This window comes from Vigna angularis, chromosome 8 (assembly GCF_016808095.1).
Source record: "Vigna angularis cultivar LongXiaoDou No.4 chromosome 8, ASM1680809v1, whole genome shotgun sequence".
In the NCBI taxonomy this organism is placed as follows: Eukaryota; Viridiplantae; Streptophyta; class Magnoliopsida; order Fabales; family Fabaceae; genus Vigna; species Vigna angularis.
In genome coordinates this window covers 36,011,675-36,024,569 of record NC_068977.1, presented here as the reverse complement: position 1 = coordinate 36,024,569, position 12,895 = coordinate 36,011,675, and the positions used below count along the sequence as shown (strand labels likewise).

Sequence of the window (12,895 nt, the reverse complement as noted above, 5' to 3'; positions counted from 1 at the left end):
AACTCAATCCATATAAAATTAACACTATCTTTAACCGAAAATATTAAGACAATTGATATATGAGTATTTTATATTCTTATTTTTTTTTTATCAAACATAAAAGTTAGACTCATATTTGAATTCACAGTATGAAATGAGTTAATTTACTAACCAATCAATCTCTATTAAGGTTGAACTAAATTTTTCAAAAAAAAATTAAACTCATTTTTGACACATATCGTATATTAAACTTGCAACTTCTGACGGAATGATGATGACAAGGAATGATTGTTTCCCATGTGCCGATTTCCAATTGAATTGGTGATCTTGTAATGGAAAAATTGCAATATATTTAAAATAAAAGTTAGGTGTTATATTAATTCACCACTAAATGGGGTTTTTCAATACATTGGTACAACTCAATCTTTTTTTACAGACGCAACATATCCAACTTTCTTATGCTCAAGTTGTTTTATATACAATTTGGTTGTCATGTCGCCTTCATGCGACCATCAATTACAATCTTAAGTTCGATAATCTTTCTCATGCATTTACTTCTATTCATGTTCAAACTACCAAAAACAACAAATATTATATCAACATTCTTTTCTTACTTTTCCTATTTGCGTGTAACAGATCCTTTCAAAATAATGTTTCTGGAACTTGTATAGTTTTCACAAACTCAAGTGTCTAATTTAACATAATATTTTAGAAGGTGGAAATTTCAGAAATTCATTTGTAAGTCTAGCATTTCACTTAATATGAGTGAGATGGATAATGTATAATGAAGAAAAAAGAGTTTTTATTTGTTGTTCTCAAATGGGTTGATGCAAATGGTAATTAAGGATGATGAAGTTGAGGTGTCAAATTAAGAAGATGGGGTGTAAAAAGTAGTTTTCATTGTATCATAACCCAACAGCCCATTTGCTTCTCACCAAAAATATAATAATTCTTTTAACATAAAATATTTTTTGTCTTTTGTTCAACTTGCTCATGCGTGTATAAGAAACACAAATGCATATACGTGTATGATGTAAACAACTCTTCTAGGAAACGACAATTGAATGAAGAAGCAAATTTCTTCCTCTATTTCTCTGTTTTTAAGTATGGTCTTTCTGACTCAATGAGTTTAACTTTCAACAACATAGTTTTCTATGCTGTTAATCACATATAACAATTAGTGTAACAATATTTTTATACTGTTAATACATTTTAATTAAATTTATACTCATCACACATCCTTAAATATTTGTAGGTAACTTGTCTCTTGCATGCATGTTTGAATTTTGTGTGACGTATAACCAATTATGAGAATGCACGAAAAATTGGTAGAGATGGTGTAAAAACAAATACTTAAAGAGGTTTATTACATATTATATATATATATTGAAATCATTTATTTTTGCCAAAGTAGTCTTAAGAAAAAATAGTGCCCCCTCTAAATTGCTTAGTTTTTAGTAATTCTTTAAAAGTTTTCCATAGATAATGAGTTGTTTTTATAGATAAAATAAATAAAAATAAAGTAATATACACGTCTGGTACTTGGTAGAGAGGTTTCCAGAAAGTCAGGTAGAATATTTTTCTTGAATAAAGTAAAATAGAATATGAAAGATATGAAAAGTAATTTATTTGAGTATTAAAATGATGGTAAATATTACTTGATAATTATATGATGTAGAATTTAATGAACACTAATTTCTGTTTGGCCCTGAATAGAGAAATAGGTAGGAAGTAATAACTTAATAGGCAATTAGTTCACGAGTAGAGAGAGACAATGAAAGCAATCTCCACAAGATAAGGGTTTGTTTTATTGTCACTATTTTAAGATTTTTAATTTGATGTGTTGACATTGTAAAAGCTTTTTCTCTGCAATGTCGTCATATGCTGAGAGATTTCTGTGTATTGGCTGTGAAAATTGCATAATGGGAATGCAAAAAAGTTTGTAATGCAGCTACAGAATCATGAATTAAAATAATGCAAACAATATAGTCACGAGACGCTACAAAACAAATCACCTACCTTCCACTCTTTCTCTGAGCTGTGGCTGTGGCTCTGGTTGAGACTGTGCCTGCCATGTGTTCGAAACTTTGCTCTCAAATCTAACACACCTTTTCATCATATAAATCAGAGCCTTTAAACAACACCAAGTTTCCCAAACTCAAAAGTAAGTTCACTTTTCCCCTTTGTTCGTCCAAACATGCTACCAACCTCCTCACTCAAGTATGTTCTTCTCCTCTTTTATTGTACTTTTTCCTTTAACTTGTTAACCACTCCTGGCTGTGCCCTCAACATAGGAGCTGAAACCACTGGAGTAGCTGTCTCTGTGGTAACCTTCTTGTTTAATTTTTACAGCATTCAGTTCTAAACTAATTAATTAAGCCTTAAATTAACATATACAGCTAGTAGTTTTCCTAATTCTCTCTTTTTTTATTGTTCATCTGCAGAGCAAAGAGTGCAGCAAACAATGTGAGTCAAGTTTCTGCTCAGGTACAAGACTGATCCCATGAGTGTTTTTCTTCTTACTTTTAAGATTTGGCTGATTGGGTTAAGTTATAGTTTGTTTAATAACACTTTGGAGTTTGGAATGACAGTGCCTCCATTATTGAGATATGGGAAATACTGTGGACTTTTGTATAGTGGATGCCCTGGTGAAAAACCTTGTGATGGCCTTGATGCTTGTTGTATGAAGCATGATCAATGTGTGCAAGCCAAAAACAGTGAGTTCTCTGCTAGCTTTTTAATTAAGACATCTTACATTATTTCTTTAATTCAAGCAAGATTTGCTTGAATACTTCCATTATCAGAACTATCGGATCTGACTCTTTGTCGGTGGGGATCATCACGTCCCTTCACAGACTAGATGTTCAATTCAGTTTTTTCTTTTTGTACCGTGTTTCTCTTTATTTTGATAGGTCCCGTATTATCTTAAAACCCAGTTTTGAGTGATCCATGATTACTTATTTTGTACATAAAAAAACTTGATCGGTACTAAATTAGGTCTAATGGTAAATGAACCATTGAAATAAATATGACAGGAAATTGAATCAGTCAGTGCACTTGCTGTCGCAAGCATATGGCTTAGAAAATCGTCAGGATGGAGAGGGTGAGAATAAAAAATGGGATTTAGGAAGTGTGTAGTCTAGCTTCTTGTTTACCTTCTCTTTTTCTCAAAGGAGGAAGTGGGTTTAAACACAAATTCTTAAAAGTAAAATAAGTTTTTCAATGACCTTATATCCCAAAAGTTAGAGTTTTCTCATCGAAATTAAAAATAAAAATTTCACTCGTTTCGAAGAAAAACAAAAGCAGAGTTGGACCAAACCAATGTTCAAAAGCAGGATAACCCAAGGAATTCTTTCCAAAGTCTTCAATTAAAATGAAATAAAGATGACGGTTGATGGGGATTCTTCACTTAATTTTGCTTTTGATCAGTATACTAATGAATCCTGTAAATGCCATGAAGTTGATGGACATAAATAGAAACTAATCGTCAACTTTCATCTATTTACTTCTTTTTTGAATGACTGTCTACTACCATAAGTTTGTAACGGAGCTTCCTTAGCCAACTTAGTTTGCTTGATAATGAAGACGACCCTCATTGCATCCCTTCTCCTATACTCAAACAACAAGCATAAGAGGACATTCGAGTGATAATTATAACTAACAGCGATCTTTGTACCCCACAAAAATGATTATTGAACAACTATTTTGTCGAGTAGTGAAATCTTGTAGACTTGTGTTATTGAACAATATAATCCAATTTCGGTTTATTGACTAAGTGGGTCGGTTTTCCATCCTAGAACAACTTTGTGTAAAATCAACGCAAAAGAACCTATTAGTTGAGTCGGGGAATATGGTAACTATTGATTAATGACTGTGTTATGCAGATGACTACCTAAGCCAAGAATGTAGCCAAGCATTGATAAACTGTATGAATAACTTCAAGAACTCGAAGGCTCCTACATTCAAAGGAAACACGTGCAATGTGAATGATGTTATTGAAGTAATACATGTTGTGATGGAAGCCGCTTTACTGGCTGGAGGGATTCTCCACAAGCCCTAGAGAGTAATGTTGTTTATCTGTCTGTCTGTCTTATCAAGTCTCAGCTAAGAATAGATATTCTCTCGTTCTTCCTATTGTTTGTAGTTGCTCTCTTACCAAATTAATCAAGCTTCAATGCTTTATTTTATTTGTTCACAACCAATGTACTCTTTTCGCACACTCTTATTATTTAGGTAATGTATGTTTAGTCATTCTTGTGATCCCCCACTTCCGACAAATGTACACTGCAAACACATTTTTTGTTCTTCTGTTTTCCTTGTGATGGAATTAGTTTCGCTTTTTGAAAAATTCCCTTTAATGTTCTGAATGATTACTATTTTCATCTATATAAACTATAAACAAGTAAAGGTAAGCACGGCTAAGCCAACTCCATCTTGAAAAGTAAATTTGAACATCAAAGTTCATGAGCAAACTTTTTTTTCTACAATTTTGTTTGTTTGATTATTGTGTCCAACATGATAATCGAGTATAAAGCACTAGTTTGTTAAAGATTTTATCCATGGGAGTTCCATATTTCTTACGTTACAAAGAAAGTTCAGAAAAAAGTTATTATAGCTTTGAACAAAAGCTTCTCAAGCGTTTACTTGGTTTTCCGTTGACATAGAGTTTAATGGATGTTTGGATGAATGCAAAAATATCCTTTTATATTTTCTTTCTTGGTAACACGCACCGACCTCCCTACTAATAACTAATCATAGTTTTGAGAAGTCTAACATCATTGAAGTTAAAAAAAAAACGCTGATTTTCCTTTTTTTTCAGAATGCAGTCTACATTTTGGGGAGAAAAAGGAAGTTAAAGTAGATTAATCGCATTTGATGCAGAATAAAGCAAAACAGTAACACAAGTATTTGAATGACACCAGTAATTTTGTATAGATCTGCCGGCTGGTAGAGACTGCAAGTCAAATGATAGGCCACATATTAAATTCCTTTTTTAAAAAGAAAACTCCTCTTAGATGAGGATCAATAACAGTTATGTAAATGGCTGATTAATTACATGTGGTTAACTTGGGTAACATGTTATACTTGGTTCGAGGAGTGGTACTGATCTGCAAGTCAACATTTTGTTATTTTTCTGTCCCTGTAAAAATGAAAACTTTGAATTGCACCCGAGAATCACTGGATATATGTTTCATGATCCTTGATCGACTTGCTTTAGAAGTCTTAGGTCTGTCTCGTTTTCATTTCTAGTTCTTATTCTTCATTGAAGACTATTATAGCAGCATCTTTGTTTTCTGATTCATGTAGAAGGTTTCGTGATCTGTTTTGTTGTTACTGTTCACAACAATGAGGGGCTTCTAGAGTATACAACATGCAAATAGTTTTTTCCCAAAAAACGGGCTTTCGAATTTATGGAGGTGTTGGCTACTTGGGCTTAAACAAGAGGTTTTAAGATGTGTAAAATGACTGGCTCCATTCAGTTCAAAGCTTTTTATAATGTTATGTTAGCAACCATTTACATAGTCTTTGATAAAAATATTAAAAGTCATGACAGCTGAATAATTAGTCATTACTAACCGCTATTATTTTCTTATTAACTTCATAAAATTTATAAACCTTTCGAATCTATATATTGCCGCTTTTGTTGCATGTCACTACAAATTTAATGTGTGGGATATCGGAAGCATTAGAGACATTTGTAATATTTGTAATAGCATCATAATCAGAAATTCGAACAATTCAGATATGATATGCTCGCATAACTTGACTGTTTAAATAGACTACAATTGTTTAAACGTCTATCATCTTAATTCAGGAAGTTATGTATAACTACTACAAATTTTATTGGAAAGAGAATGAGAAACAATGAATATTAAAAGAGTTGAGAGTACAAATATTTCAAGAAAAGGCTAGAGAGACGAATTTACAAAAAAAATAATGCTTGTTGGTTATAGTGTATATGTCGTGATGCCATAATTATTAAGTCAAGCAAACCATAAAATTTGGTAGTAATGCATTTTCTTTAATAGTGTCAACCAAGGGTTATCAAGGGTAAATTTTTCAATACCGGTAGAACTTTATCAGAGCGAAAATTGATTAGCAAAAACAAAAAATATCCCAAACTTGAAAATTCTCATATTCATCTTCTATCAAGGAAACATTATCAGGTGAATCAATGTTGCGAAGAATTTTAAACATTCATGGTTTTATCATCTCTCACCAGCATTATCAGGTGAGACATGTCTTGTATCAAATTACATAACCTAAAACCAACAAACTTTGATAAATCATCAAATAATAGCATACTCTAATCTCAAATTATCATGTGGTACGCAAAATCTAAGCCAAGGCCGTAATGGAAACTATCTTTATCAGCATAATAAACATAAAATAATTCATTGCTAACAACAAATCCAAAATTAAGGTCTGAATTGAAAACTAAAGTATAGATGTAAAACACTAACAAATCAAAACTCCTTAATACTCAAATTGAAATACAAGACCGTATATATCAAATGAGATCAAAACCACAGAAAAAAAAATTGTTTCACATGGCACAGAAGCCTAAACTCCTACAATTCATTGATCCCGAAAAATTGCTACATTCGACAGCTTAGGCAGTGGTAGCCGCTCCTCTCTTCCTGGGTGCTGCTTCGGTACCTGATTCAAAATCTCAACTTTAGCAAAAACGCTAAACCAACACCCAAAATTAAACACTCAAAAAATTAACCGATCATACCCTCTCTGAAGCCGCTCTTGAATCTGCGAGGCACGTGACGCAGGTACCTCATTCTTCCAGTTCCAGTGGTCTTTCTCCTAATGGCCTTGACGCTCCAGTTATCTGAAACCCTAAACCGATCAAGACCGAATCTTTAACACAAACTCTAAATTTAAAAAGTAAAAGTGTTACATTTTCTAGTGCGTGCTGCTGGGAAAGCACACGCAGCACAGCGACTCTTCTGAAGGTGAAAGCTGCGACGGCCGCATCTGACACAGAGGGTGTGGGTCTTGTTCCTCCTCTTACCGAAACTCCCCGTTCCCTTCCCCTGCACTCATGCAAAATCCAAACACCATCAGAATCAGATTCATATCACACCTACACAGAGTAAAAGATAAAAGACGATACCATTGATGGTAGACGCAGAGCAGAAACCCAACTGCTACGAAAGGAGAGAATTTATATGAAACCTAACCTAATTGCTGCACTGTAGAGAATTTATGTATGTGTAGGCACAGTGTGTGTTAGGTTTTTTTTGTTTGGGCCTTCGGCCCAATTATATAGCGATGGCAAAAAAAAAGGTGAAGTTAACAGAAATAGAAAATATAAGGAATTTAAGCTATAAGCACTGAACCAAAACCAAAACGATTTTTGAAAAATTCCCTTTAATGTTCTGAATGATTACTATTAATCTATGTAAACTATAAACAAGTAGAGGTAAGCATGGCTAAGCCAACTCCATCTTGAAAAGTAATTTGAACATCAAAGTTCATAAGCAAACTTTCTTTTCTACAATTTTGTTTGTTTGGTGATTGTGTCCAACATGATAATCGAGAATAAAGCACTAGTTTGTTAAAGATTTTATCCATGGGAGTTCCATATTTCTTACGTTACAAAGAAAGTTCAGAAAAAAGTTATCATAGCTTTGAAAAAAGTTATTAATAGATGTTTGGCTAAATGCAAAAAATATCCTTCTGTTTTCTTTTTCGTAACACACGCACTGACCTCTCTACTAATAACTAATCATAGCTTTGAGAAGTCGAACACCATTGAAGTTAAAAAAAAAAGCTGATTTTTTTTTTTCAGAATGCAGTCTACGTTTTGGGGAGAAAAAGGAAGTTAAAGTAGATTAAACGCATTTGATGCAGAGTAAAGCAAAACAGCAATACAAGTATTTGAATAACACCAGTAATTTTGTATAGATCTGCTGGCTGGTAGAAACTGCAAGTCAAATGCTGAGTAAGCGATATGTGAGGGTACTAAGTTTGTAAAGGTATCAGTAAAACAGAAGTTTACTAAGGAAAAAGTTAATTACATGGAAGTGAAACTCATAACAGGATATATCCTATATCCAACTTAGTAAGTGACTCCATTCTCTGCTTCTTTCTCCATTGCTCATGAAACCGGTGTCGATTTCCTGTCAGTTTCTACACTTTGTTTAGGCTTCACTGGTGGCAATTTGTCTAACACCCAACTTGGTGAAGAACCAAGCCACAGCCCTTCACCAGTTTCTTTGTGCTTGAAATCAGGAGCCTTTTCATTCCTCTGATGATCAAAATGAGCTATCAACTCAATACACAAAATCCAATAAAGCGATATAAATTTGTAAATATTTAAGAACACAAGGACAATTCAGAAAATGGGTTACCTTATCTACTCTATTATCCCACCATTTAGCCGGATTTTGTACCAAATCATTCCAGTACACATCACCACCTAAAACCAGGTTGAGACATGCGTACTTCAAAAAACAAAATACGATGACCAAGCAGAAATGGAAAGTGAAATTGAAGTAGGACACGAGGAATCTTAAGTTGAAGGGCCAAAACAGACACGAGAGACTGGGCAAAGATAAAAATGGAGATATCTACACAAACCTTTACTATCCTTTGCTTTTTTGGATTTAAGAACGGGAACTTCAAATTCAAGCCCTTTCAGTTTGGGTAAAACCCACGTTTCACCCTTGCCAAGCCAGAGGGAAACACTGCCATCCTTGCGCTTGAAATCAGGGTGCTTTGGATGTACCTGTACTAAATATATAAAGGGATAAAAGGATCCTCCGGATAAATTAGACAAAAGAGAGAAAGATACATCGAGTGAAAAGTCATTAATCACTAGTTCATTACCAATCCATTTTGTTTGCTGTCACGGAAATCACACCACTGCTTTGGATTATCTACAAGGTCTATCCAAGAACTCATTGAAGAATCTGGGCTGTTCTTCGCAGAGGCTGTTAAAACAAACCAAATTGCAAATTGTTGGAAAGTTTAAACAACCCAATTATGGACGTACTTAACATGTATATACTTACATATTGAGTGTTTTGGTTCAGGTTTCAAGTTAATTGTCACTAACTCTAATTTCTCTTGCACCCATTTGGGAGTTGAGCTATTGATAAAGAGTAATTCACCATTTGTCTTTCTTTCAAAAGCTGCACCTTTTGGATTCTCCTACATTAATTTGTAACGGATGTCATGGCCAAATACTAAAGGTGCATGACAAAACCAACCAAGGAGAAAACTTCCCAACCTCTGTTGAACGAAGATCCCACCATTCAACGGGGTTATCAAGGAGATCCTTCCAAGAATTGTCTTTGTCCAGCTCTTTACTCTGCTTGGCACGGATATTCTTCCTTGATGGATTGATGTCATGCTCCTCACTTTCTAATAAGATAGAAACGGAACATGTCCAAAAGAAATATCAAGTTCACGGAAGTAATTGCTAAAACCACACCACACACTAACAAAATTTTCACTTTCATCTAATATCATAAATACTAGCTATCATCCTCGAATTAACTTGCTCTGTTGGGTTCTTTTCTCGTTCTGTTTAGGAGCATATCTTATCCTCCTTATAGCCGCATTTTCCCTTCTTTTCTTTAACTAAAATTTCCTTTAGGCTAAATTAATCCCTGAAACTATCTGGAAACTTTTAATCAGATTCTCCAAATAAAAGGAAAAAAAATTGTAATTAGGTCCACGATCTTGAGAAAAAAAAAATCTGGTTCGTTGGACTTCTAAAACCATCATCATAAATCATCATATTTTGATCATTTCAAGTTGTCCCAAACCATCTCAATCACAAAAATTTTACAGGATCAAGAATCCAATTAATTTTTCTTACTAATTTATTTTAAGAATTCTCAAATAGTTGAGACATACCGATTAGTTTAGCCTTTCTTGTATTAAGTTTTTAATATGAAAAAAGAACATAAAATTATGAAGGCAAGAGCATTTAGTCAGAAATTAGGCTCATGACTGTTTGAGCATACACAAATTGTATCCATGTAACAAAGAAACACGTTTTTGCGGTGTCAATAAATGAAGTACTGCCGAGATTAGAGGACATTAGGGAAAAAAACGAGAAGGGAGGACTTACTAGAGAAAGGAAGTATTTTGGTAGTTGAAGATGCGGATGTAGTGTTGAGTTGGGGATATCCTTGAACAAAGTTCAGGGTTTGCACCATAACCTGTTGTAGATAGTGAAGATGAGAAGTGGGAGTGTAACAGAAGATAAGATATTATAAGAAAGACAGAGGTACCTGGATATTGCTTTGATGGTGGTGTTGTTGGGGGTGTAGTGGATGACGATCAGTGGTGAGATTTCCAGCAATGTGGATGAAATCATTGAGTTTGAGATGGCATTTGGCGGTATGAGCGAGATCACCCTCGAATAGAAGCGGAATCCTGAAATGGGGAGATAGTGAAGTTATAATAAGAACAGCAAAGAAGAGAAAGGAAACAGAGAGAGCAGCGTACGAGAGGAAAGGAGAAGAAGGGGACTCTTGGCGCGTGATGACGGCGGTGGCCCAGGCGTTGCCTTCGGGAGATTCGTGGAACTGAAGAGGCGTGAGTAGCTGACCGATGAGATCGACGGCGTTAGCCAGTTTGGGCTGAAAAGGAATCTCCGGTGGGGTGGGTTTGGAGCGGCGAGTGGCGTAGGAACGGAGAAGAAGAATGAGAGGGGAAACCGAAGAATCCCTGCCACCTTTGCCAAACTGTCGTAGCACCCAACCATTCATTTCGCTTACTGCGCAGGAACCGATCGAACTATGAATGAATGAAATGAAACTAACACGTTTGTTTTAGGTTACCTAATTTTTTATAATCAAACTTGTTCAAGAGCAATACACATGTTCATTTATCCAACAATAAAGCCACTTCTTACTAAAGTTTTATGCTTTAGCAAACATTTTCTGTTTCGATGATTAAGGTTTTTACCCATAGTTGTGTAGCAAAGGAAACTAGGTTTAGTGATGACCTTTCATAAATGGTTGTTATTTGTCTGCACCTTAGTCTTATACTCCATTTTCATTTTAAAACATGTATAAAATGTCGCTTTAAACATTAAAAAACAGTAAACTTTGAATTATTTAAACACATGTTACATAACAGGTAGTTTTGTTAATGGTGGGGATATGCAAGGAAAACTAAGATAAGGAGATCCGAGGAGTGAAAGAAAAAGTGTGCAGAAATGATGGGGGTAGAAGAAGAAGAAGCAGCTTCAAGAACTCCGTTGCTCTCCGGCAGAAACCCTTCCTCTTGGACATATGGCAGCATTCTGGTGGTGGCTTCCATGTGGCTCCTGGCGGCCTTGTCCCTGGCCCTCTACTTCTCCTCAGACCCCGTCTCCTCCGCGCCGCTCCCTCACCCCGTCGTCATCCTCATTTCCTCCGACGGCTTCCGTTTCGGATACCAGTTCAAAACCCCCACTCCCAACATCCACCGTTTGATTCAGAACGGGACGGAGGCTGAGACCGGCCTCATCCCCGTCTTCCCCACCCTCACGTTCCCCAATCACTATTCCATCGTCACCGGCCTCTACCCTCCCCACCACGGCATTGTCAACAATGTCTTCTACGACCCCATCACCGCCGAAAAGTTCTCCATGAGCAACCACGACCCCAAGTGGTGGCTTGGCCAGCCACTCTGGGAGACCGCCGTCCTCAACGGCCTCTCCGCCGCCACCTACTTCTGGCCAGGCTCCGAGGTCCACAAAGGCCCCTGGAATTGCCCCGAGGCCTTCTGCCAACTCTACAATGGCTCTGTCCCCTTTGAGGACAGAGTCGACACCGTTTTGAGCTACTTCGATTTACCTCCTCTCCAAATACCCTCTTTCATTACTCTCTATTTTGAGGATCCTGATCATCAGGGTCACCAGGTTGGACCTGATGCTTCTGAGATCACTGATGCTGTTGCCAGAATCGACGCCTTGATAGGGAGGCTCATCCAGGGCTTGGAACACAGAGGCGTTTTCGAGGATGTTCATGTTATTTTGGTCGGTGACCATGGCATGGTAGGTACATGCGATACAAAGCTTATCTCTTTGGTTGATTTGGCACCTTGGGTCCAGATTCCTCGAGATTGGATCCAGTATTACACCCCATTGCTGGCTATTCGCCCTCCTCCTTCCGTTGACCCAGCGTATGTTGTTGCTAAGATGAACGAAGGGTTGAGCTCTGGGAAGGTCGAGAATGGGGGGAGGTTGAAGGTTTACCTGAAGGAGGATTTGCCTGAGAGGCTTCATTATTCGGACAGCGATCGGGTTACGCCCATTGTTGGTTTGGCTGATGAGGGTTTCAAGGTTCAGCTGAATCGAACCGGTAAGAAGGAATGCGGCGGTGCTCATGGTTACGACAATGCGTTTTTCTCCATGAGGACTATTTTTATTGGACATGGTCCTAGGTTTCCCAGAGGAAGGAAGATACCCTCCTTTGAGAATGTTCAGATTTATAATCTGGTTACTTCCATTCTTGACATCAAGGGTGCACCTAATGATGGCTCTGCCACGTTTCCGGATTCTGTTCTTCTGCCTACTGCCTGACAACCTAAATTGTGGTCACATAGGTACTTTTGGTGTTGGTTTCCAATCAGAATTGAAGTTTCACACTCACCTTTAATGCAAAATCATTATGCAGGTTGTTGAGAAGAAACTTAACTTTTGTATTGCAAAACAGTACTAAAAACACCTATGGAACATTGTACGAAATAACCTATATTACTATATTGTTAGGTTCTATGAATGGATTCACACGCAATATTTCCCTTTTGGATGATGATGATGATGAGTTCTATATTACTATTCCCTTTTGATGCCATTCTGTTTTTAGTAGTGATAAATCATGTGTTTCAACTTTTCAAATGGCTACTGATTGCTGTCTACTTGTCTCTCCCAAATGCCAACAGTGATTCCATTGTT

The 12,895-nt window shown here is 36.4% G+C and overlaps 4 protein-coding genes across 6 annotated transcripts; 2 read left to right on the top strand and 2 right to left on the bottom strand.

Moving 5' to 3' along the window:
• The first annotated feature begins 1,889 nt into the window (after positions 1-1,889).
• On the top strand, positions 1,890-4,239 carry LOC108344720 (phospholipase A2-alpha). Its single transcript, XM_017583190.2, has 4 exons — positions 1,890-2,305; positions 2,424-2,466; positions 2,571-2,696; positions 3,864-4,239. The coding sequence occupies exons 1-4, from the start codon at positions 2,177-2,179 to the stop codon at positions 4,037-4,039; spliced, it is 474 nt and encodes a 157-aa protein (XP_017438679.1). The 5' UTR covers positions 1,890-2,176; the 3' UTR covers positions 4,040-4,239.
• Positions 4,240-6,346: 2,107 nt separating this feature from the next.
• Positions 6,347-7,258, bottom strand: LOC108345046 (60S ribosomal protein L37-3). Its single transcript, XM_017583604.2, has 4 exons — positions 7,106-7,258; positions 6,890-7,025; positions 6,719-6,820; positions 6,347-6,639 (listed from the first exon to the last, which is right to left on the bottom strand). The coding sequence occupies exons 1-4, from the start codon at positions 7,106-7,108 to the stop codon at positions 6,593-6,595; spliced, it is 288 nt and encodes a 95-aa protein (XP_017439093.1). The 5' UTR covers positions 7,109-7,258; the 3' UTR covers positions 6,347-6,592.
• A 611-nt stretch (positions 7,259-7,869) lies between these two features.
• LOC108345866 (protein OSB3, chloroplastic/mitochondrial) lies at positions 7,870-11,062 on the bottom strand. Of its 3 annotated transcripts, XR_008244708.1 has the most exons (11): positions 10,958-11,062; positions 10,456-10,726; positions 10,239-10,383; positions 10,076-10,166; positions 9,227-9,360; positions 9,009-9,147; positions 8,824-8,927; positions 8,575-8,722; positions 8,346-8,413; positions 8,013-8,242; positions 7,870-7,918 (listed from the first exon to the last, which is right to left on the bottom strand). XR_008244708.1 is itself a non-coding variant. In XM_017584691.2 (10 exons), exons 1-10 carry the CDS (start codon positions 10,962-10,964, stop codon positions 8,093-8,095), a joined length of 1,257 nt encoding a protein of 418 aa, XP_017440180.1. In that variant the 5' UTR covers positions 10,965-11,062; the 3' UTR covers positions 7,870-8,092. The 3 variants fall into 3 exon arrangements, 2 of the variants coding, with proteins under 2 accessions (XP_017440180.1, XP_017440183.1); XM_017584691.2 differs by having other exon boundaries at positions 7,870-8,242; XM_017584694.2 differs by having other exon boundaries at positions 7,870-8,242; positions 10,918-10,984.
• Positions 11,063-11,170: 108 nt separating this feature from the next.
• LOC108345865 (uncharacterized) lies at positions 11,171-12,793 on the top strand. The gene has a single exon (XM_017584690.2). The coding sequence runs from the start codon at positions 11,171-11,173 to the stop codon at positions 12,518-12,520; it is 1,350 nt and encodes a 449-aa protein (XP_017440179.1). The 3' UTR covers positions 12,521-12,793.
• The last annotated feature ends 102 nt before the right edge of the window (positions 12,794-12,895 follow it).